General features: G+C 48.2%; 1 protein-coding gene and 1 long non-coding RNA gene across 8 annotated transcripts in view; both read right to left on the reverse strand.

The window, feature by feature from the left end:
* The window catches only part of GALNT6 (polypeptide N-acetylgalactosaminyltransferase 6), a 32,802-nt gene that overhangs the window by 2,094 nt on the left and 8,076 nt on the right, over positions 1–22,632 (reverse strand). Inside the window, exons 2-11 of one of the 7 annotated variants that reach the window (XM_045587989.1) lie at positions 22,424–22,535; positions 18,139–18,728; positions 15,708–15,880; positions 8,894–9,043; positions 7,594–7,828; positions 3,917–4,067; positions 2,225–2,425; positions 1,577–1,708; positions 880–981; positions 349–484 (exon numbers count right to left, since the gene is read on the reverse strand). In XM_045587989.1, coding sequence (XP_045443945.1) covers positions 413–484; positions 880–981; positions 1,577–1,708; positions 2,225–2,425; positions 3,917–4,067; positions 7,594–7,828; positions 8,894–9,043; positions 15,708–15,880; positions 18,139–18,629 — 1,707 coding nt within the window. In that variant the 5' untranslated portion in view covers positions 18,630–18,728; positions 22,424–22,535 and the 3' untranslated portion in view covers positions 349–412. Of the gene's footprint in view, positions 1–348; positions 485–879; positions 982–1,576; positions 1,709–2,224; positions 2,426–3,916; positions 4,068–7,593; positions 7,829–8,893; positions 9,044–15,707; positions 15,881–18,138; positions 18,729–22,423; positions 22,536–22,632 lie in introns of those variants that run through there. The other 6 variants (XM_036456087.2, XM_036456089.2, XM_045587990.1 and 3 more) reach the window with 6 other exon arrangements.
* LOC118728952 lies at positions 9,893–10,319 on the reverse strand. Its single transcript, XR_004991060.1, has 2 exons — positions 10,271–10,319; positions 9,893–10,175 (listed from the first exon to the last, which is right to left on the reverse strand). It is a non-coding gene; the product is annotated as an uncharacterized LOC118728952 (long non-coding RNA).

A 22,632-nucleotide genomic window follows, 5' to 3' on the forward strand; every position in this document is an offset into this window, starting at 1 on the left:
ATTTTTAACCATATCTGTGTTATACTGGAATAATAGTTAATTAATATTTTTTATTTAACTAAAATATTAATCTCATTTCATTTTAAGCATTATCTGTGAAGTCATTTGTGTCTGATATTCTAGTTCTTCTTTTGTTAATAAATTACTAGTACAATAAAAAGGTTCACCAATGTACCACCTACAATCATCATGCAGGCCAGTGGTACAGGGAATTGTTCTAGAAAGACTATCTTCATATAGGCAGTCTGTTTAGTGTCCCAAGCCACTCCTTCCCTTGCTTCAATTATGGTTCAAGTACTTCTTTCCTACCAAATGCTAGGCATTCTAGGTAGATTGAAGAACTTGGGCCAGGAAAGAGCTGGGCCATTGTAGGGCATGGAGTAAATTTTCAGGATGCTAGGTGACTAAGATGTCAGGAGGTGGTTGTTCTGGGGTCATTTTTGGGTGGTAGGATCACAGTGTTATTTTCTGGGCAGAAGAGGCACTGAAGATATAAGTTGTATGTAGATGAGGGAAAGTGCTAAAAGATTTCCCACACTTACCCTAAAACATCCCTTAGCAGCTGGCATCCTCCAGCAAGCCTTCTCTGATGAACAATCCTCCCCTCCCCCATCCCTTTCTAGCACCCAGCTCTGATGCCCAGTGCTCTCTGTATGTCCCTAATTCAGACTTCAGACCTTGTCTGTCTCTGTCACGCTTTCTTCCTCAGACTGGGAGTTTTCTGAGGGCAGGGATGGTATCTCCTCCTCTCTCTGGACATCCCCCATCCTTGTCATTCAGAAAGGACTATTTTGAGTGGAGGAAGGGGACCCCTTACGAGAGGAGATGCTCAGACCCAGGCTTCTCTTGGGGCTTCCCCAGCAGGGTTGGGCTATATACCTGGTTGCCACCAAGACCGTGGCAGGCATACATGATGAGAGGCTTCTCTCCATGGTTCTTCTCACCCACATCCAGGCACTGGTTGATACCGAGGTTCTTTATCTGCAGAATGGGGAGCAGAGAGGGAAACCAGCATAGTCAGGAGATTTTTAGTTTGTGGTGTCAGGCCCAATTGGAATAAGTTTGCATGACTGGATTTCTCCTCTGCTCATTAACCCAGATGCCTGAAGTTAATAGCAAAGTCAGGTGCACAGCCCAGAGGCTGGGCCAGAGCAGACTGGGCATCCTCCTGGGCTGCCAGGTCTGTGGGAGAAGCCCTCAGCACATGGGAATCTTCTCACGAGTGATGGCTCTCAAAGTGTGATTCCCCAGATCAGCAGCATCACCCACGAACTTGTTAGAAATGCATATTTTCAGGCTCCACCCCAGTTCTACTGAATCAGCAGTCTGTGTATTAACACTCCTTCCTGGTGATTCTGATGCAGGTGAGCATTTGAGAGCGAGCCACTGCTTATAGGCCGTTTTCCTCATAAGGATTTTAGCTCTCTCTAGAAGCTCCAAAGTTCTCCTTCTGGATAAAGAAGTGTGGAGAATAAAATTAAGCACTCGTTTGTCATCTGTCTGTGGGGAAAGTGGTCTTGAACTTCCCTAGGGGGTTCTGTGGTGATGGGCAGGCAAGTTGGTTTTGAGGACTCACAGCTCCATAGAAGGTGGGCTTCAGGTCAGGAATGAACAACTCTGGGTAGATGTTGTGCAGGTACCAGGAGAAGTTACGACAGTGTAGTTGTTCCCTCAGCTGCAGTCGTTCGGAAATGTCACCGAAGGATTTCTGTCAAAAAGACAACCCCCTAAGGGTCAGTACGACCAGCCTTGGCCTTCTTGCCTGGCTTGAAGTAGTCCAGAGTTCTTGGGGTCCCTTTTTCTCAGAATGGGTCTCAGGCTCACTCTTGCTCAGGACCTGTTGGAACTACTGCCCCAGCCTCACATCCAATCCCAGACCCCATATTGGCTTTGGGAACTCCACTCATATCCCCCTCACTCCCTCATCTCCTGTCACTCCCCAGTTAGTTTCCCCCCAGCCCCATTCTGAGCCACTCAGAGCAAAGCCAGTCCTGGAAGAGGTTCTTTCTCCAAATCTCGTTGCTCCGCCCTCCTAAAAGATACTGGGGTTCTCTAGGCAGGGATAACAAAGACTCCTCTCCTCATCCTCTAGCTTGCCTGGGTAAGCTCACGGGGTCTAAGGTGGTAGAAATGGATGGGCCTCTACCATTAAGCTTTTGTCAGGGTCTGGGATTCTGTACTTTTTTCTTCATCTAGACACCCCCTAAGGACCATTTCATCTCACCTCTCGGGCCATCTTTGCTGCCTCCATACTTCTCCGGTAGAAAATCTCCTTGTAGCTATCCATCCAGACTTCAGCCAGGCGCACTTGGTTGCGAGTAATGACATTGGTGCCCTTGGGAAAGGTGTGGGGGCTTTTGGTACGGAACACGTGGCCTACCACAGAGCAGGGGATGATCTCCAGCTGCCCCCCACACTGCCACACCTGCCGTAAGGGGACACAAAATGGGGCCTTTAGGAGCTGGGTGGGACAGTCTCCCCCCAAGCAGCTCTGTTTCATTCCCAGAGCACAGAACCCAGGTCCAAGAACTCAAGGCAATGCCACTTTCTCTCCTGGAAACAAGGACAATGACCAGGCTTCTTCTTAGGCCATGACTACACACACACAATCCCTAGCTCTCTGATATTGGTTCACTCTGACTTAACCACATTTGCATGTCTGAATGGCCCTCAGGGCCCATTTTAGAGAAAAGACATTTGGGCTAACTTTGGCTTTTTGAGTTGAAAATGTGATTTTATAAGCTCACACAGGTATTAGTGGAAACTCAAACTTCCTCATATCAAGATAGACTTGTGACCCAATCAGAGCATCAGTGCAAGGATAGTCAACTGCCAGGTGGCCTGTGGTAGTCACCCGTAGCACACTAGTTCCCTAGGAGAGAGACTGAAGACTGGTCAGAGGCTCATGGATGAACCTAGAATCAGAACTCTGGGAGTTATGGGGAATAAGCTGGTGACCCTTCCCACATGTATCTTCTCTTTTTAGGTTTTAAGTTAGGTTCTTCATTTTGGTATAGCAGAAACAAATACATAATAATAGCAGGTATTAAAGATGTGCTTAGCCGAAACTGGTTTGGATAGAACGTTGGCCTGCAGACTCAAGGGTCCCAGGTTTGATTCCGGTCAAGGGCACGTACCTTAATTGCTGGCACATCCCCAGTAGGGGCTGTGTAGGAGGCAGCTGATTGATGTTTCTCTCTCATTGATGTTTCTAACTCTCTTATCTCTCTCCCTTCCTCTCTGTAAAAAATCAATAAAATATTTTTTAAAAAAAGATGTGCTTAATATGTGCCAGGCACTGTGAGAGGTGACTTCACAAATGAGCTCATTACTAAGTACTATCCACTGGCATGGGGATTTATGTAGATTTCACAAAGAGGCAATCTTTTGTTCCTAACCTAATCCTGACTTGCCTTATTCCTCAGAGTTTTGGGGTCCACCAAAATTTGGGCACCATCTTCACCTACAGTGTGAGAGCTTTCTGAACATATGGTAGCAAAACTCTAAGACCACCAGGGCACATGTCCTCTGACCTGGAAAGGGGAACCTGATTTTTCTAGAAAAAAGATAGTGACTGCTTACTAACCTGTTCCAGGGTCCTCTACCATAACCAGGATCTAATCCTTTTCTACAGACACCATGAAAGAGTCTGTAGATGTCCAATTCCTATTGCCACTGTTCTCCCTTCTTTCTGAGTTCTCCTCAGTAATTTGTTTCAAGTTGTCTAATCTGATTCCCAAAGCCCTATTGCCAGAGGCAGGGAAGGGAGCGGAGGAAAGCAGAGTCATGCCAGGAAACAGCCACCTTTTAAGTTCAGTTCCAGATGTTATATTTCTGCTGCCTAAGAGACAGGTTCTCAGGCTGTCTGTCCCCTGGGATGTTGTGGTTCCCCCCTCGAAGCCCTCTTCACTCTCACCCGGAAGGACATTTCCACGTTCTCCCCTCCCCAGATCTCCATCTGATTATCATAGGTACCGATGTGCTCGAAGTAGGACTTGGAGATGGAGAACAGGCCACCAGCAAACGTCGGGGATCTGGAGAGACAGAGGGAGAAGCATGTGCATCTTCTGGGGAGGAAGTGAGAGGAGTGGAAAGATGGGACTCCTACCCTATTCCCACCCCCTTTCCTGGCATATACAGCCCTTCTTCCACTAAGTAGTTTATTTAGCAAATGTTTATTGAGCTTTTATTCTCTTTACCTCCTAGGAACTAGGTCAAGGAGAGATGTAATGATCATTACTCTCTTCTAAAAGGCACCCATTCATTTATTCAACCAAGGATGTATTAAATACCAGCCACCAGGACCTGTGCTACGTTAGTTAAGAGAGATAGATTTTAGTCTCTGAGAGGCTCAGTCTAGTTGCGGAGGGTAAAGCTACCATTGTTTGTTTACTTTTTGGCAGCTAAATTCCTGGAGATGGTAGATACTTGGCTATTAGAAGCAATGTGAAATTGTTTTTTTGGAAATAGGATTCAAACCATGAATGAATGAATATTATGAGTTGAACTGACCCCATTGTCTTTCAGAGTCCCTGGCCCTTGAGGGACTAGAAAGCCACAGTGTTAGTAGGAGCCCAGCCCTGGTACTTCACTGCATGAGCAGCTAACTTTGGGGAAAATCTGCCAGCTGCTCTGGACAGAGGAAACTCCTGGAAACAGAATAGGAAATGAGATGACATCAAGCTCAACTTACATTGAAGGGAGCATTTGGAGGTTACAAAAACATTCTGGCTTTCAGACAAAAGCAGGGAGACAAAGACCCACGTGAAGACAAATTAACAAAAACATCTCATTCCTAGAATATAGATACCCAGTGGCTCAGAAGGGGAGCTGGGCTAAGGATTGAAGGTGGGGGTAGGGCCCAGGGGAGTCTAGGGTTGACTATCAGATACTTAATCAGTAGGTGCTGGTAGCTGTGCCTGGCCAGGCTCTCTTGGACGTGGCTTTGCTGCCCCCTTCTGTTGCTTCTTCACGTAGCCCAGAACCAATCACGGTGCTTCACACACAGCAGGGGCTCAATCAGTGTTGATTGGACTGATCTATTAAGGTGACTACACATGAGCCTGACCTTGGAGTTAACCTTGTGGCTGCTCTTGTTGCCCTGAAGTTGGCTCCTGCAGCTGCTTACTGGAAGAAATTTTAATTGGGAAACCCTCATGCTCATGCAGGCTTTCTGTCACTGGTTCTGACCTAGGAGTTCTAAGCCAGCCCAAGTAAGGCCCAGAAAGGTTTAGAGAGCCTGGGACTCCAGATTAGCACTTTGGACCTAACCTACTTCTTCCCCTCCCTCCCTCCCTCTCTTCCTCCCTCTTTCCCTTTCCCTTTCTTTTCTCCTTCCCTTCCCTTTCCTTTCCTTCTCGCTCACTGGGGATCAAACCTGCAATCTTGGTGAATCTGAATCGGGACAAAGTTCTAACACAGTGGTTGGCAAACCATGGCTCTTTGGCCCCTTGGGTGTTGTAACGCCACTTCTTCAAAATACACTCGCCCAGGCAGAAAACGGACTTCTGCACAGGAAGTTTCAATCACACTGTACGTGGCACCCACAAGTGGTATTGTGTGGAAGAGCCACACTCAAGGGGCCAAAGAGCCACATGTGGCTCGAGAGCCTCGGTTTGCTGACCACTCCTCTAACCAACTGAGCTACCTGACCAGGGCTTAACCTATTTCTTCTTGAGGGTCTTCCTGCCTTGGGCCTGTCCCTTCGCTTTGAGAGGTCTCTGAGGATAAACCCTACACAGGGAAACTCACTGCAGACCCACAACCTACAGGGAACTGCCTAGGTTTCCTGGCCCATTTCTTAGGATCCTCTGACTCTCCTTTCAGCCTCCTGTTAGCTTTCAGAGTAAAAGATTCTGCCTGCAGGCCTCCTGGTGGGAAGTATGCATAGTGCTGAGGGCAAGCCATGCATGCCACCAGGCAGCAATTTCATTCCTCAGACACTGGAGCTTTATCTTCCAGCTGTATGGTCCTTGGCTATTGGAGCGAGAGCCATCAGTGATGGGTGGTGGCCAGGTGCCTTGTCCCTGATCGTGTCACTGTGTGCCTGGCCCCAGCTTGTTGTAGCTGTACACAGTAAACAAAAGGCATCTATGAAGCAGACAGACAGTCAATAGGGAGTTCTCATTTCTTTTCTCCCTCTTGCCTTCTCTTTTCCCCTCTCTTCTTTCTGTTGCTGCTTCTCCTTCTAACGGAGACAGAGAAGCTGGCTGTTCAGGTTCCATGGGATTACTTCTTGTGGCCCCCACCTGAGCCCTCTCCACTGAAATTCTGGGCAGCATTTCTTAGGATTTGGGCATGTGGAAGGGGAGGAACTCAAACACGCTCTTCCTTTCAAGCCTTCCCTCTTATCTCTGCTCATTGTATCTCCTACCCCTGCTTCTCTCTCTCCATCCCAGATATATACTCAGTTGACAATGGAATTTCTTGGCCAGTATGGAAAAACAATGGCAGATAATCACAGGATACTCCAAAAGTCACCCCCCAACTCAGTTTGGCTGAAACATCTGATAAAATAAACTTGTGGTTGCCCTGGTTGGGTGGCTCAGTCAGTTGGAGCATCGACCCTACTCCAAAAGGTTTCGGGTTCAATTCCCGGTCAGAGCACATACCTAGGCTGTGCGTTTGATCCTTGGTCAGGGCATGCACAGGAGGCAATTAATCGATGTTTCTCTTTCTCTCTCTCCCTGCCTCTCTAAAAGTCAATAAAAATATATCATTGGGTGAGTATTAAAATGAGCTGTGGTCCTCTTAACACCAAAAGGCAATTGGAGAGGGAAGGACAGGGCAGATGTATGAGGGGGAGGAAATGGGTAAACTTTCATGCATCCATCCTATAGCTCAGGGGTTGGCAAACTATGGTCTGGGGGCCAACTCTAGCCTGGCTTTATATAAGACTCTGGGTTTATTTATATAAGAATGGATTTTACATTTTTAGAGGATTGTTTAAAAGAAACACAAACAAGGAATATTATGCAACAGACTATATGTAGCTGACAAACCTGAAATATTTACTATTTGGCTCTTTATCAAAAAAGTTCAGGGCAACTGCAACAAACTGCAAACTGCAGGACACTTGCCCTATTCTTTTACTATGTTTTCAGTCTTTTCAAAGAGAAGGACCTAGGAGCACATGCCATACACTCTTATTGCAATGGCTATTCAACAATGGCCACTACTCACTCTCTCTCAGCACCTCTGCAAACACTGGTCATGGTCTCCTACAACAGGGAGGAATAGATGACACAAAGTGTGCAGAGCCCTTAGTCCAGGGCCAGGCACACAGTAAGTGGCAGATAAGGACAGTCTAGGGCCATAGCTAGGAGCGTAGGGCTGGATCAGACAGGCCAGGATGGGTATCCCTGTTCCGCCTTTTGTTAGCTGTGTAATCTGAGGCCAATTGTTTATCCCTAGGAACCTCAATGTTCTCACCTATTAGACGGGCTAATCCTAGGGGATGAGAATGAAATAAAATATGTCAGGTGCCTGATAGAGCACTAATACATGTTGACCTGAGATGGCCCAGGTCCCTAGGACTGGGAGTCTGGTAATCATGTAGGCCAGGTTGGGGGCTCACCAGGCTGTGGTCCTTACTTGATTGGGTAAGTCTCATCCTTGCGCCTCTGCTTTTCATGTGGAGGGAGAGTCTCCCAGCCGAAGGTCAGGCTCCAGTCAAAGTTGCCCCGGCTATGGACTCTGCCCTTCTGAACGGGCTTGGAGAACTCAAAAGTGTTAAGGTCAATAGTGACGATGTCCGGGCTCACCACCGCTGTCTCATCCTCGGTGATGCGAGCCAGGAGGGGCTCCAGCCAGCCATGGAAGCACTCGCCTGCAAGCCCAGACCAGGAGACAGCTGTCAGGGTCCTGATCACAGCTAAGCCCATGCCCCAGGCCCGTGGGGAGACCAGGGAGGACAAGAGAATTCTCCACCCACTTTCTAGCTATCAGCTGAGAAACACAGGCAAGCTGGCTTACAGCTGTTCGGCATAGAGAGATCTGAGAACTTCCTCCTCTCTCCTCCCAACCTAAAGATGCAGGCAGCTGGAGGGGAGATTGGAGGTCTCAGGGGACTAACGTGGACTCAACTGATCCAAAAGCACAGGAAAGGCCGGGGATGGGCATCTTCAGATTCCCAGCTTCCCCACTGAATCAGCCCTCCCTCCCCAGTGTGGGTTTCAGAAGCAGGTGTCCCTCTCCTGGGACTATCTGCATCTCAAGCTTCAGCTCCAGTTGTGAATAACCATCTCTTTCATTTGTCTAGCCCTTTGAGATTTTCAGTGAACTATATATATTACTTTATTTGGCCCTCAGAATAATAATTCTGTTGGTGAGTAAGGCTGGTATCCCCTTTCCATCTTTCAAATGAGAAACTTGAGGCTTTGCTAGAATGCAAACCCGGGTCTTCTGGCTTTCTAGGCCTTCCCCAATATACGTCACTGCTTTTAGGGAAGTTATTTTTTCCGGAGAATGGTGGGAGGTGTTTCGGTTTGGGGTGAGAGGGAGGCTTTCCTGGCTCCAGGTTGCTCTTACAGTAAAGCTCCACACAAATCAGCTCCCAGTGCTAACAGGAGGCCTCTCTGAGGGGTTGAGTTCAGAACAAGGTTCAGGTCCTGGGAGAGAGGAATGCCTGGGGCTCCAGAGTATATGCCCAGCAATTTGCGATGACCAATTGTTTTAGGGTTGTGTGTGTCTCTTGACAAAACACCCTTGGGATTGAGGTGAGAAATGGCTAGAAGAAGCTGGAGAGAGTCCTAGGCCCCCTTCACTCCTAGAACAGAGCAGAAACGGGCCTGTTGATGCTGTGGTCACAGCTCCTCAATCTGCCAGGGAGGGGTGGGGGGTGGACCGGACTATACCCAGGCCTCCTGGGTGCCAGGCCAGCACTCTTACTCACAGTGGGAATCCAGGAAGGTGAGCACCTCTGCCTGTGCCACGCTGGCTCCCAGCAGCCGGGCCGTGATCAACCCCTTCCGCTCCTCCTGCCGCACCACCCTCACGATCTGCAGCTGCTTCACGTACTGTTCCAGTTCCTCCTTTAAATAGTCTGGAAGGGACAGTGTCATTGAAGTCAGCTCCCCGCTCTGTTGAAAACCTAATCCCCGTGGGCACCCAGCCCTGGCGCTCTTGGTTCTCCAGCAGGCCTGAGTTTTTAATCCTCCCACACCTACTGCACTAAGCAATCTCGTGGGAGCAGATGGTGGGGGAGGGGGTGGAAGGAGGAAGTCCTGCGTGTGGCCAAGCACCCCCGGCCACCCAAGCCCACCTTGCCGGGGCCCTGGCTCTGCTGTGTCGATCCTGTGCCTGTTTACCTAGGCACCTTCTCTGATGTCGGAGACAGGATCTCAGGGCTGTTTCTTTGGCCTAAATCAAGTTTAAACTTCCGACAAAGGCTTCAGGCGCCCCATCGGTCTCTGCAGCCTTTCAACTTCTGTCTTTCAGAGCCGTAATTCCATCCTCCTCTTCTTTCTACCCCTAGTGATTGTGAGTTTTCAGTGTCTGCTTCCCTGTCTTCCAGGCTCCTCAGAATAAGTGTGCCAAGTAGAACATACAAATGTTGATTTCTTACTTGCTGGACCAGCAGCAAGAAGTCTTACTCTAATCTCCTTTTTTACCTGCTCTGCATGTGGAATTTCCTAAGATAGGAAAAGGTGAAGAGCCTCTTTTTAATTAAATTAAGCACATGCATCAAGTGCCTGCCATTGGTCAGGCACAGTGGTGAGCCCAGCCGCCTAAGACGATCAGTAACCTGTCAGAGGAAGTTCAGGGCTGAGAGCCTGAGGTGGGAAGGTGGGAAGGGAGGCGGGGGCAACCATCCTCAATTTGAAGATGAGGAAAGCTATTTGAAGGGAGGGGTACCTCTGCTCAGATCTTTCGTGGTTTTTTTTGGTGTGTGTTTTTCTGAGCGGAGGCTTACTTCATAATCCTGTTATTCAGTCTGGAATCCTCAAAGCATAAAAAATAGGTCTATTCCGAAGCAAGCCATCTTGAAACATATTCCGAATCTTACTTACGTTTTATTAACTGTGATTTTGGTTTCCCATGCTCTTGTTCTGTTCCTGACTGTGCAATGGAGTTTCAGAAGTGGAAGTAGAGGGGAAGGTGTAAGCGATAATTGTGTTCTTTCTCTTTCAAGCTGTGGGATCAGCCCAGTGCTCAGACCTTGCTCTAACACAGTTCTATACAAACTGTGGCGCCTGAGATCAATTTGGGGTGGGGTGTTCCCCCCGTCTGTCTGTCTCTCTCTCGTACACACACACACACACACACACACTCCAAATACTTGCACTTACAATGTACTTCTTTTAAAAATTGATTTCAGAGAGGAAGGCAGAGATAGAAACATCAATGAGAGAGAATCACTGACCGGTGCGCACCCCACACTGGGGATTGAGCCTGCAACCCAGCCTGTTTCCTGACTGGGAATCAAACCCTGACTTCCTGTTACAACCACTGAGCAACACCAGCCGGCCTGACCTAGGTACTTTTATGTTGATTTTCTTATTTGATATTCTCTATGAAGATTAAAACACTATGAAATAGGGACTAATGTCCCCAATGTTTATGAGTCAAAATTAGCCTCATTTGGCAGCTTTGGCCCACCATCCACTCAGTAAACATCTGCTAGTTCACTTCCTAGGTGCCAGACACTACCCTGGTCAGGGAGGGGCCTGCTCTGGGTCCTGCCTTCAAGGATCTCTCAGACTCATAATCCAACTACAGCCCCAAGTGCTGGTTCTAACAGGAAGGAGGGAGGAACCTCAACCAAGAGCCTCGCCTTCTCACAGGAAATTCATGGTGATGGAGATAACTCGGGGACAGAACATCATAGGAAGTGGGTTTTGTGGTCAGAAACTGCAGAGCACTGAGCTGTGAACCTCCGGGGACCTGAGCTCCACAGGGCCTTTCTGCCATACCTTCCTCCAGGCTCAGGTGGCTGGCCTGGTCCTGCAGATTCTGAGCATGAGTGCAGGCCCTTCTAGGGGAGCGAGACAACCCCTGACAGTCTTCCGGTCACACCCCTGGACCCACTGGACTTATGCTCCAGAGCGTGGAGACGCACATAAGCCTAACCATACTTTCTTATGTCCTCTAGACAATAGCCTCCTAATGTAAGTTTAATACCCCACCACCCAACCCAGCTTCATGCCTCATGACAGAGTCTGTAAGACTCCTATGACCTCCAGCACACAGGCCTTATTCAATCTCATCAACATGAAGATGGCTCCTAAGTCTTCTTTCTGGGCCTTGCCACCTTCACATGGATGTATAACAGAACCACAAACCAAACACGCCCAAAATGGAACTCCAGATTTCCTCCCAAGCTGCACCTCAGGCTCCCCCAAGTCAGTATACGGTACCTGCATCCCTCCAGCTGCTCTAACCTAGGAGTCCTGCTGGATTTTATACTTTCCTCATCCTTGACAGTGAGTCCATCAGCAAGTACAGCCAGTTCTCTCTCTTGGTCCTCACTGTCACCTCAGGAACAATGTCTTTTTAAAATATATATATATATATATATGTTTTTATTGATTTCAAAGAGGGAAGGAGAAAGGAGAGAGATAGAAACATCAATAATGAAAGATAATCATTGATTGGCTGCCTTTTGCATGCCCCCCACTGGGGAATGGAGCCCACAACCTGGGCATGTGCCCTGACTGGGAATTGAACCGTGACCCCTTGGTTCATAGGTCGATGCTCAACCACTGAACCACAAGCAACAGCAATAATATCTTAACTGGTTTCCTGGCCTCAATTCTACACCATTCTTTACAATCTATTCTTGACATAGCAACCACAGGGACATCAGTTATCTTACAAAACTAAATCAGATTACGTCAGCACAGTGGTTTAAAATTGCACTTAAAAACAAAATCCAGTCCTGGCTGGGTGGATCAATTGCTTGGAATGTCCTTTGTACACCAAAAGGTTTCGGGGTTGATCCCTAACGGGTGTACATTTAGGGGGCAACCAAGCTGTGTTTCTCTTTAAAATAAAGAAAAACATATCCTCAGGTGAGGACTTTAAAAAACAACATGAAAAAATCCAAATCCAAACAGTATGGTGGCTCTTCAAAAAATTAAATAATAGAATTACCACGTGGTCCAGCAATTCCACTTCTGGATATATATCCAAAAGAAGTGAAAGCAGGGATTCAAACAAATATTTGTATGCTGATGTTGATGGCAGCATTATTCACAATAGCCAAATGGTTATTATGAAATAACTATTGTCCATGTATAGATGAATGAATGAAAAACCCCAATGTCCAAGGATAGAGGAATGGATTAATAAACAAATCCAGTTTATACAAACAATAAAATACTTAGCTAACCCAAAGTGCTCCCCAAGTGTCTCCTCCTCTGAGTTTCACTCAGTGCATTTCCAGACTTCAAGGCTGCCCCTTCTTTCCTTTCCTCCACCTGCTGTTCCCTCTGCCTTCCCTTCCTACAGCGCCCCTTCCTGGCCAACCTAACCTCGGTGCCCCTCCCCTCTCCACAAGGAACTTAATCACTGAGGGGGCGGTTCATTTCCCAACTCTCCAGATCCTGGCTATGTGTCTCATTTCCTCCCATCCATCTAGCAAATTCCCACAGAAGGGGCTGAGGCTCAGTCTTCGCCAGGACAAGGCAGGGCTTGGACATGGGAATGACTTGTGTGGGGCACCAGAGACTGAGGAGCCTGAGGGGCCAGTTTTCATAAGCCTGTAGAGTGTGCCAGACCAGGAGTACATCTGGCACCTGACCTGGCCACACAAGAGTGAAATCTGTGCCCAGGGTTCAGACTCTGAGGTAGGTAAGAAGTTCCCCAGCCTGCCACTGGGCCCCTTCCCCCACCCCAGCATCAAACATCTTGTGTGCTTGTGGTCGCACAGCACTGCCAAGTACCTGGATAGGAGGACAAGAGAGCATGGACATTGTATTTCAGCAGAGACACAGCTCTTCTCTGTGAGTGTGTAATGAGAGCCAGTTAATCTGATCAAATGATCAAACGTGTGGAAAATTTTATCCTGCTGTGGGCAGCAGAGACTTCTGACCATGGATCCGAGTTTTGTCCTTTCTCGACTCAGCTGAACATTTCTGAGAGCATCTCAAGGGTCCGAAAGCCCTCACGGTGGGGTTATTTTCCTAGGGTCCACAAACTTCCTGGAATTCCATGCAGAACTGTGGGTGTGTGCACAGTGTTGTAGCAACTCTGCACAATTCTAGGGAGTGGGTAAAGCTTTTTACAAACGCTCAAAAGAGCCAGGACCCAGAAAGCTAAGAATGACGGGTTTAGGATTTTCAGGCAGATGATTCTGAGGTGCTGGCATTGGCCCTAAGAGAGAGTCCAGGAGACAGCCAGAGAGAAGGCCCGCTAGGGGCAGGCACTTTGGAGGGGCTATCGTGGCCATTGTAAAGTCCACCCTACTAGGCACAGGCTGCTGTGCCCTTTAGATGCTGCCTGTGCCAGCCTGGCAATGTGGTCAGAAGAGTTGCCCAACTGGGCACTTGGACCTTATGAACTAAAAAGAAGTCTGGGTGACAAGTACAGTTTAGAACTTCCACCCTCTGGGATTCAAGGGAAGAGGCATCTGAGGCCTGGCTAGCATAGGTCTGGGGGAGAAGAGTTACCAGAGAGCCCAGTTTAAGGAAGGGCAGCTGGATTGACACACTTGCTCCCCATTCCATCCAGTCATTCCATGGCTACTAAGGGGCCACTCCCATCTCTGCCAAACTCTTTGCCCCTCCCTTTCCAGAAGCCTAATCTGATGCTTCTTGACCACCAGACTCTCTCACTGCATCCCTGATACTTATTTCTTTGCATATATATTGATTTCAGAGAGGAAGGGAAAGAGAGAGAGAGAAACATCAGTGATAAGAGAAAATCACTGATTGGCTACCTCCTGCACATCCCTTACTGGTGATCAAGCCTGCCACTCAGGCATGAGCCCTTGACTGGAATCAAACCCGGGACCCTTCAGTCCACAGGCCAATACTCTATCCACTGAGCCAAACAGGCTAGGGTTGCCTTTGCTTTGTAAATGCTGCTAGGTGTCTGTCCTCCCTGGGGAAATGTGAGCTCTCCAAAGAAATGGACTTACCAGCACTCACTTCAGCTTCTCCTCCCTCTGCCTTCCCAGCCTTATTCCACGTTTTGGCATCACCTCTCATCCAGAAGGCAGGCAAGAGGCTGGGGAGGTCAGGTGGAGCCACAGCTCTACGGAGTGGCCCCAGGGTATTCTGGGAAGTGTGGTGTCTGTTTCTGCACTCGATTTAGGAGCATGGGCACAGGAGGCCAATCTGAGAGCCTTAGACACCATGTGCCACCCAGGAGGAGGGCTTAGCTCCTGGAGACTCCCAACCTAATGTTGTATCAGTTCCTCAGCCCCTTTCCTAGGTCTGGCCCTATCATCAACTCTCAGGTGGTTATAAGAATTTCCTCTCCTGACTTGGGGTCCTCTGCTTCTCTTTCTGACAATTACCCTTCCCTAAACTGCCATCCTTCTGAGACAAGATCACTGTCTACCTTAAACACCTTCAATGACTCCAAATTTTTCTCTCTCTAAATACTTGTATCATGGCACAAATTTCAATTCAACATCGTTTTAGTGTCATTTCCTAAAACAAACCTAAGTTTCAGCCACATCAAACCTCTGTTTCTCACAAATACACCTATGCCTCTAGGACTGTGTGTATGCCATTTTCTTTTCTGGGAATGCCCTTCAGTGCCTCTTCTTTCCCTAGACACACATGCTTTAAGGCTCCAATCTGGCCTCCACTGTGGACTGCCCCAGGCATTGCCATGCAGAAATAACGTCTCCTGACTACATACTCCCAGAGTGCATTGTTCCCATACAAAGACTACATTGAAATCAATGGAGCGCCTTACTCTGTCATCTGAATAATCTCATTTATCACCGATCTCTGATCCCTCACTCACCCTGTGAGAAAGCCATGTCTTCATTTTTAGCAGAGAAAACTGAGGTTCAAAGAGGTTAAGTATCTTGCCTAAGGTCACACAGTTAGGAAGAGGCACAAGTGGGGTTTGAATTTCTGGATGCTGGCCTTTAAAGTCCACATCCATGCCGAAACCGGTTTGGCTCAATGGATAGAGCGTCAGCTTGGGGACTGAAGGGTCCCGGGTTCGATTCCGGTCAAGGGCATGTACCTTGGTTGCAGGCATATCCCCAGTAGGGGGTGTGCAAGAGGCAGCTGTTCGATGACTCTCTCTCATATTGATGTTTCTAACTCTATCTCTCTCCCTTCCTCTTTGTACAAAACCAATAAAATACATTAAAATAAATAAATAAATAAATAAATAAAATAAATTTAAGTCCACATCCTTTTACATCTATTAGAGGTATGTTACAGGCCACACTGCTGTGGTTAGCAGTGCAAGGAGCCATCTGACCCATGAAGTTTGTTAGCTTTTCAGGGCAAGATCCATCTCACTTGTTATTTGTCATGGTTTCCCCATTGTCTAGTTTAGCGTCAGACACAGAATACTCTGCCTATGTTTGTGGAGTTACTTCAAAAGGTATGGGTGGAAGTTTGGCGAGCACCAGCCACGGCAGAGGGCTTTTGAGGTGGAATCTTTGAGGTAGGAAACAGAGGGAAGGCCCATCCCCACCCTCTGGCCTGCCCGCTCCCAGCATTTCTGACTTGGGTTGGACTTGGCAACTCTAAGGGAGTCTGAAAAGCAAAACCCTGGGCCACCTCTCTCCTCACCCTCAGTGCTGGCATCATCCACCAGTATGATCTCCTTCAGCAGGATGGCAGGGCTGGTGTGGAGGACGCTGTACACTGTTCGCAGCAGTGTGGACCAGGCCTCGTTGTGAAACACAATGATGACGCTGGTAGTGGGCAGTGGTGGGCAGCGCCGGAACTTCTGGTCGACACATCTGGAGGGATGAAAGTGTACAGATAGCTCTCCAGGTCCCTCAGAGTTCCGGGGGTAAAGGGGGCTCTGTGCAATTCCTGGTCAAGGGCATATACCTAGGTTGGGGTAGGAGTGGGAGGCAATCAATTAATTTGTCTCTCTCACCATGGATGTCTCTCTCCCTCCCCACCCCCCATCCCGCCACCCCCTCCACTCCCTCAAAAATAATCTACGGAAAAAATATCCTCAGGTGAGGATTAACAACACCAAAAAGGAAAAAAAGAAAAAAGGATGCTGAGCCACATGAATGTAGACTGGTGATTACCATAACCGCTCACTGCTCTTGGGAACCACCAGTCTACATTCTCTGTCACAGCTGGGAATAGCTGCTCCCTGTTCCCAGCTTATGCTGTGTTTGCCTCCTACTCTGAGCCTCTGCACAGGTCCTAGCCAACTTACTCCAACACCCGTTTCCCCCAGAGCTGGCTCAGCGCCACAGCTGTGATGCTGAGGGCTCCTCCCCGCTCCCCTTCTCACTTCTCTCATCTGCTCTAGGAGTTCCCAGGGCTGACTCTCTCCCGCAGTAACATGTGTGCTGCATAAAGTGTAATCCAACCCAGAGGTCCCAAAGGGGAAGTAGTAAAGGGCAAACCTGACATCTGAGAAAAGCGACTACAATTTTCATACTCTTCTTGTTACACTTCTCAGTTCTTCTCTAATCCATTTCCTCATTAATTCCCTGTCATCTGACACGACTATCACAATCAATTTCCTGTGACCTTTCCTCTATCCTCATCCACTCTAACCATTCAGTAGCTCTTGGTCATGCTCTACCCTCTTGACATTCCATCTCAGGTGGGGAGTGGGGATGTGTGAACCCTGCATCTCAAGGAATCATGTGGCTCAGCATGAGGATATTTTTTCCGTAGATTATTTTTGAGGGAGTGGAGGGGGTGGCGGGATGGGGGGTGGGGAGGGAGAGAGACATCCGGGGTGAGAGAGACAAATTAATTGATTGCCTCCCCTCCTACCCCAACCTAGGTATATGCCCTTGACCAGGAATTGCACACTCAACCCTTCAGCCCATGGGCCAACAATCTAAGCACTGAGACACCTGCAGGCTCACACCCTTTCTTATCCCCTCTGCTGGTCAGAAAGATTTCTTATGGAGTCTCCAGAGGGGGCTCCCAAACTTTCCCTTCTAGTTCCCCTTATGGCCCAACACCCTTCCTTCCCTGCTGAGGAGCTCGTGACAATTCCAAGTGGCTCCAACCTCTAGGATAGGGGTGTCGAACTCAATCAGAGAAGGGGCCAAAATCTAAAATCCAGCCTAAATCGCAGGCCGAATGGTTTACTGAACAGTCATAAACTGTCATTGTGATGGAAACGCAGCGGAGTGCAGTGATGACAGCGCGGTGCGGGCCACATTGCAAGGCCTGGCGGGACGGATTTGGCCCTCGGGCCTTGTGTTTGACACATGTGCTCTAGGACTATAATGCTTGCTCAATTCTGAGGAACCCCCGGTTCATAGCCTTAGAGAATCATGAATGTGGGGATGGGGGCTGCCACGGGACAAAAGGCCAAAAAGGATATAACTCTTGAGTCGGGAAAGACAAATCTAAATGAGAAAGACACACAATCTTTGACTTGAGGACAGCGTGAACACAGCCTCGATCACGTAAGAGTGAGGTGGCTTATGGCTCAAAGATCTAAGTGCTGGTTCATTGCCCAGAATTAAAATCATAAACAGCTTCACATAAAGGTTGGAATGAATTCATGGTCCCGAGTGCCTTCACTGGAAGAAGGAATCAGGAGGTGCGGGGGTCGTCCTGACCACTGGAGCCACTGGCGGGAAACGTCCCTCTCCCAGCAGCTCAGCAGCAGCGTCCCATAGTTTCCGGGGCAGGCCGGTCCCAGAAGGGTGCAAAACCCAGGGGGGCAGAGGGCAGGGCCACCATATCAGTGGCCTGGAATCAGTCCCTCTCAGTCACCCCTAAGCCAGGTCCTGGTCCCAGACCTTGAGTTCTTTTGTCTGTACACTGTCACCTTCATAATTGTGTTCTACTCTCATAGGACTCCTAGGCCTCTGGCCTGACCAGAATACTCTTGAACCTCAACCCCTGGGATAAGGGCAATTGGTCAGGAAAAGGGGTGAGGGTGTAGAGGAAATCCCTGTCCATATTCTAAAATCCCCATCAGCTCTTTACCTGGCACTTGGCTCAAGGCCATGGCCATACCAGCCACCCATCTGGCCTCACCCGATGACTCTGGGCTACTTACTCAGGGGGTCGAGTGTCTGGCCCCAGGGCCCTCTGCAGGGAGATCCGGTCACTGGCAAAGGCATTGAAGCAGTGCTTCTTATAGCCCTTGTCCTTTTCCTGGGTCTCCAGGGGCGTCCACTCGTCCTTCTGAAAAGCCTTCCCATCTGCCCCAGGGCCGTTGGGGTCCTGTGGTGGCCGTTCCCAGAAGGGCTTCAGTTCAGCTGGTGTGTAGAAACCGGGGAGGCAGAACTTGTTTGTGGAGAGCAGTGTGTCCTGGGGCTCTGGAGCCCTGATCTGGAACTTGGGCATCGAATCCTTAAGGTTGTTCATGGCCCCCATCATGAGGTCCAGGACATGATCCTTCTGGCTCACCAAGGACTTCAGCCACGGTTTCTCCGTGGCATGTTCCCTGCTGCTGACATCCCTCTGCAGGATGAAGAGGAAGAGCACAAAGGCGCTGCCCACTATGGCCAGGCGCAAGGGCATGTGACGTCTGCGGAGGAGCCTCATTCTGGAACCACAGGGGGCCCCGACTGAGCCGGCTCCAGTGCCGGGCCGATCCTGAAAATAGCTTGATATGTCCGGGTGGCCTCACCTTGGGGCCTCAGCCTGAGAAGGGAAAGAAATAAGACAGGGCAGGGGTGGAGAGGGAGTCAGGGGGTTGGGGCTCCAGACCAGGCTCTGTTGCTGAACAGGGACACCATCTTATCCAATCACTTAGCTTTCTTGCTTCTAAAGTTCCTCCACCCATAAAATGAGGAGAACCAGAATCAGTGTTTCTTTCTTGCCCTAAGATTCTGACATTAGTGGATCTAGAATAATCAGAACACTAAAATTCTAAATGCAGAGATTTCACAGAAATAACCACTTTGGGAGACGATTTGGCATTATAAAGTAAACTTTAAAATGTACACACCCGCCAAGACCGGTTTGGCTCAATGGATAGAGCGTCGGCTTGGGGACTGAAGGGTCCCGGGTTCGATTTCGGTCAAGGGCATGTACCTTGGTTGCGGGCATATCCCCAGTAGGGGGTGTGCGGGAGACAGCTGATCGATGTTTCTCTCTCATCGATGTTTCTAACTCTCTATCTCTCTCCCTTCCTCTCTGTACAAAATCAATAAAATATATTTTAAAAAAACAAACAAACAAACAAACAAACAAACACGTACACATCCTATGATGCTGCAGCTCCACTCCTAGTTTTATATTCTATTCAAACTCCAGCGCACATGAACCAGGAGGCATGTAACAGAATGTTTCTATTGTAGTAGCACTAAAAAAAATGGCAAAAATAGCAACCACCCAAATTTCCATCAGCAGTAGAATGAATAGAGTATGAAATATATCCATATTACAGAGTACTCTACAGCAGTAACAAAGAATGAACTATTTCTACATGCAACATTGCAGATGTAATATTGATTGAAAAAGAAGTTGCAGAAGAGTGAGTATGATATGATTCCATTTGTAGGAAATTGTAAAGCATGTAAAACTAAACAATGCATTGTTTGTGAAAACAAAAATGAGTACACAATATTGTTCATGAATACAATATGAATATGTGCTAAAGAAAGCCAAAGGAACAATGAAACAAAAGTTTCCGAAGGAGGAAAGATATGAGAATAGAGGCACATGGGGACTTCAAAGCAAATTACTTTTTCTTAAAGTGGATGGTGGCCACTACTGGTACTGTTATTCCTTATACCCTAAACATATTTTATAAATATTCATCTTTATCTACTCATGCTTAATAAAAAATATCTAAGATTCCAGGCAGGACTGAGCTTTGGTGTTCGTCAGCTTGCACCCCCAGGCACATACATGATCCCACAGCTCAGAGGATGAATGCTTGAAACGCCTTCTGTGGAAAGCTCTGAAAACACCAGGGTCTCTTGTTAAGCACCAGATGTTCATGGCTCAGACCTGTGCGCAAAGCCCAGTTCTGCCCCTTCTAGTAATAATAGCACCTACCTCCCAGAATTGTTAGAAGGATTAATAAGTTCAATAAACAATCATGGAAAACACTCAGTAGTCCCTGCACACAGTAAATTCTGAAAAAGTGTTCGTTTTTATTGCTAGTGGCTGTGTGACGCTTGGACAAATTACTTAATCTCTCTCTGCCTCAATCTCCTCATCTATAAAGGGGGATAACTAATAACCAACTCACTGGGCTGTGAGGATTAAGTCAGAGATACTGTATGTAAAATCCTTGGCAGAGTACAGGCAAATAATGATAATGTATGTAAAATCCTTGGCAGAGTACAAATAATCGATAAATGGTTATCGGTTATTTCCACTGTTATAATGAATAAATCCCTGCTCAGCTTTCCAGCAATTTTCCTCAGGCACCTGGTCCTTGGTCAATGCCACACTCATTACCCCCCGGCATGTCATGCTATTTAATACTGTTACTTAAACACGCAAGTTCCTGCCTGTGGAGATGCCTGGCACCTGGAGTCGCTTGGACCCAGGGAATATGATCTCAGGGGGAGCATGGATCCCTCTGAGCTGGGGGAGACAGGTGGTTTTCTTTTATAACATCAGACTCAGCAGCAGCAAAAATCAAATAAAATGAAGTCTCTTTGTCTCTTTTGTGTTAGATGCCTACGAAATGGGAGATGAGCTTGGTTCATTCTGCCAGTATTGATGGAGTATCTGCTATATGTGGGAGACACTGAGATGAGCATCCTTCAAGGAGCATACAGTGAACTGGGGGAGTCAGATTTTAAACGGAGATCACCCAGTGAGAAGATGGCATAGAGAGGTGTGGCGAGCGGCCACCGTGTTTGGACAAGTTCAAGCCTCTGACTAATGAGAGGGCACGGTCCTCTCCTGGCAAAGCCACGTGCAAGTCCCAGCTTGGAGGGCAAAGCCCTCTCAGCACAATCACAGCCAAAGGCTATAGTTGTAAGCTTGACCGTATGGTCCGCACCTGTAGCCCCACGTGGCTAAGTGATATAGGCTGCGGGAGGTGCAGCAAGTAAATAAAGCTTGATCAGGTGCATGTAATTGAGCAGATTCGAAACTCATGAGAACACTGTAACCACACCCTTACTTTGCCTCCTGGAATCTGTCTATAAAATAAAGACACAGCTTTCAGGCTGTGTGCGCTGTAGCTAGCTCTCCATCAGGAAGGACAGCGTCCCACCCAGACTCAACTCTTTTCTCTTGTCTGTCTTTTCTCAATCCTTCACTGCCCCATCTCAGGCTCACCAAACCTGGTTGAGCTGGCTTGGCACAGAGAGAACCCTTGGGTGCTGAGGAAGAGAGGACACAGGAAACTGAGCAAGTGGGAGAAAGTGACATTTCTGAAGCGGTTCTGAGGGGGAGGAGCTTGGGCGGAGCACTAACCCATCACTAGGAGTTGGCCAGGTAAGGTGAGCACACAGAGGCCTAGAGGCAGGAGACAGCATAGCCAACCAGAGACCAGCAAATAAATTGGGATAGTGGGAGTATGTAGTCTGGCCCAAGTAGTAGAGGATGGGCCTGGAGAGGCAGAGGCCACCAAGTCATCATGCCAAGGAGTTTGCTGTTGACCTGAGACCTGAGGAGCAATACAGAGGTAGTGGGAAGCCCACTATAGGAAGAACAATATGACAGCTGGTGGAGGGTATCTAGGAGACGGACCTGATTGGCAGCTGGATGGCCAATTAAAAGGGTTTGGGGATCTGATCCAAGATAGTATCGGTGCTGATGGAGGAGGGAGAATGTGGTGCTAGAAAGCTCCCGAGTGACCAATGGGCCCGTTCACTCCATCGGGCACAGAGATATAAGACAGTGCTCTCCCCACGAGATTTTAGAATCTAGTTGGAGACTAAAAACTGGTACCATTGGGTCCAGGTAACACCTGTCTAGGGAGGGGCTAGGAGCAAAGAGAAGATTTTTCACTGAATACCTGTTTGTACTCTGAACCTGACTATATTGCCTATTAAAAAACTAATAAAATGAAAACAGTAGCACAGGCAGTAAGTGCCAAGTTGAAAAGGGCGTGAAGAAGGCTCCAAGGAGGAAATGAGGCTTCGGTTCACAGGCAGCTCCCTGCTCTCAGCGTGGGCTGAGCTCTGTATGCTGGGCCAGCACAAGGAGTTCTGCTCGAGCTAGACAACTCATAAATCCTGGAACTGCCCCTGCTAAGCACGAACAGAGTCCCACAGAATGCAGAAGTGTTTGCCATGACAGTGTTGAACTATCCTATAGGTTGCACTTCCCTGATATTTTCTGTCTACCTACCCACAATTGCAAGAAAAGAACAAAGGTGTGTTAATAGATTAGTTAACAGCTGTTGCCAAGTGCTTAAGACTCCCCTCCTTCAGGAAGACCTCCCTGACTGACTCAGAATCACCCAGGTCACTCAGCTCCCTCTTCCTGACATTGTGTTGTGGTCCCTTGAAGTGGGGTTGGCTTTTATTACTTTTACTAGTGTCCCGGTGCATGAAATTCATGCACATTAAAAGGGGAACCCATGCCAAAACTGGTTTGGCTCAGTGGGTAGAGCATCGGGCTGTGGACTAAA

This window comes from Pipistrellus kuhlii, unplaced genomic scaffold (assembly GCF_014108245.1).
Source record: "Pipistrellus kuhlii isolate mPipKuh1 unplaced genomic scaffold, mPipKuh1.p scaffold_m20_p_3, whole genome shotgun sequence".
Lineage (NCBI taxonomy): Eukaryota > Metazoa > Chordata > Mammalia > Chiroptera > Vespertilionidae > Pipistrellus > Pipistrellus kuhlii.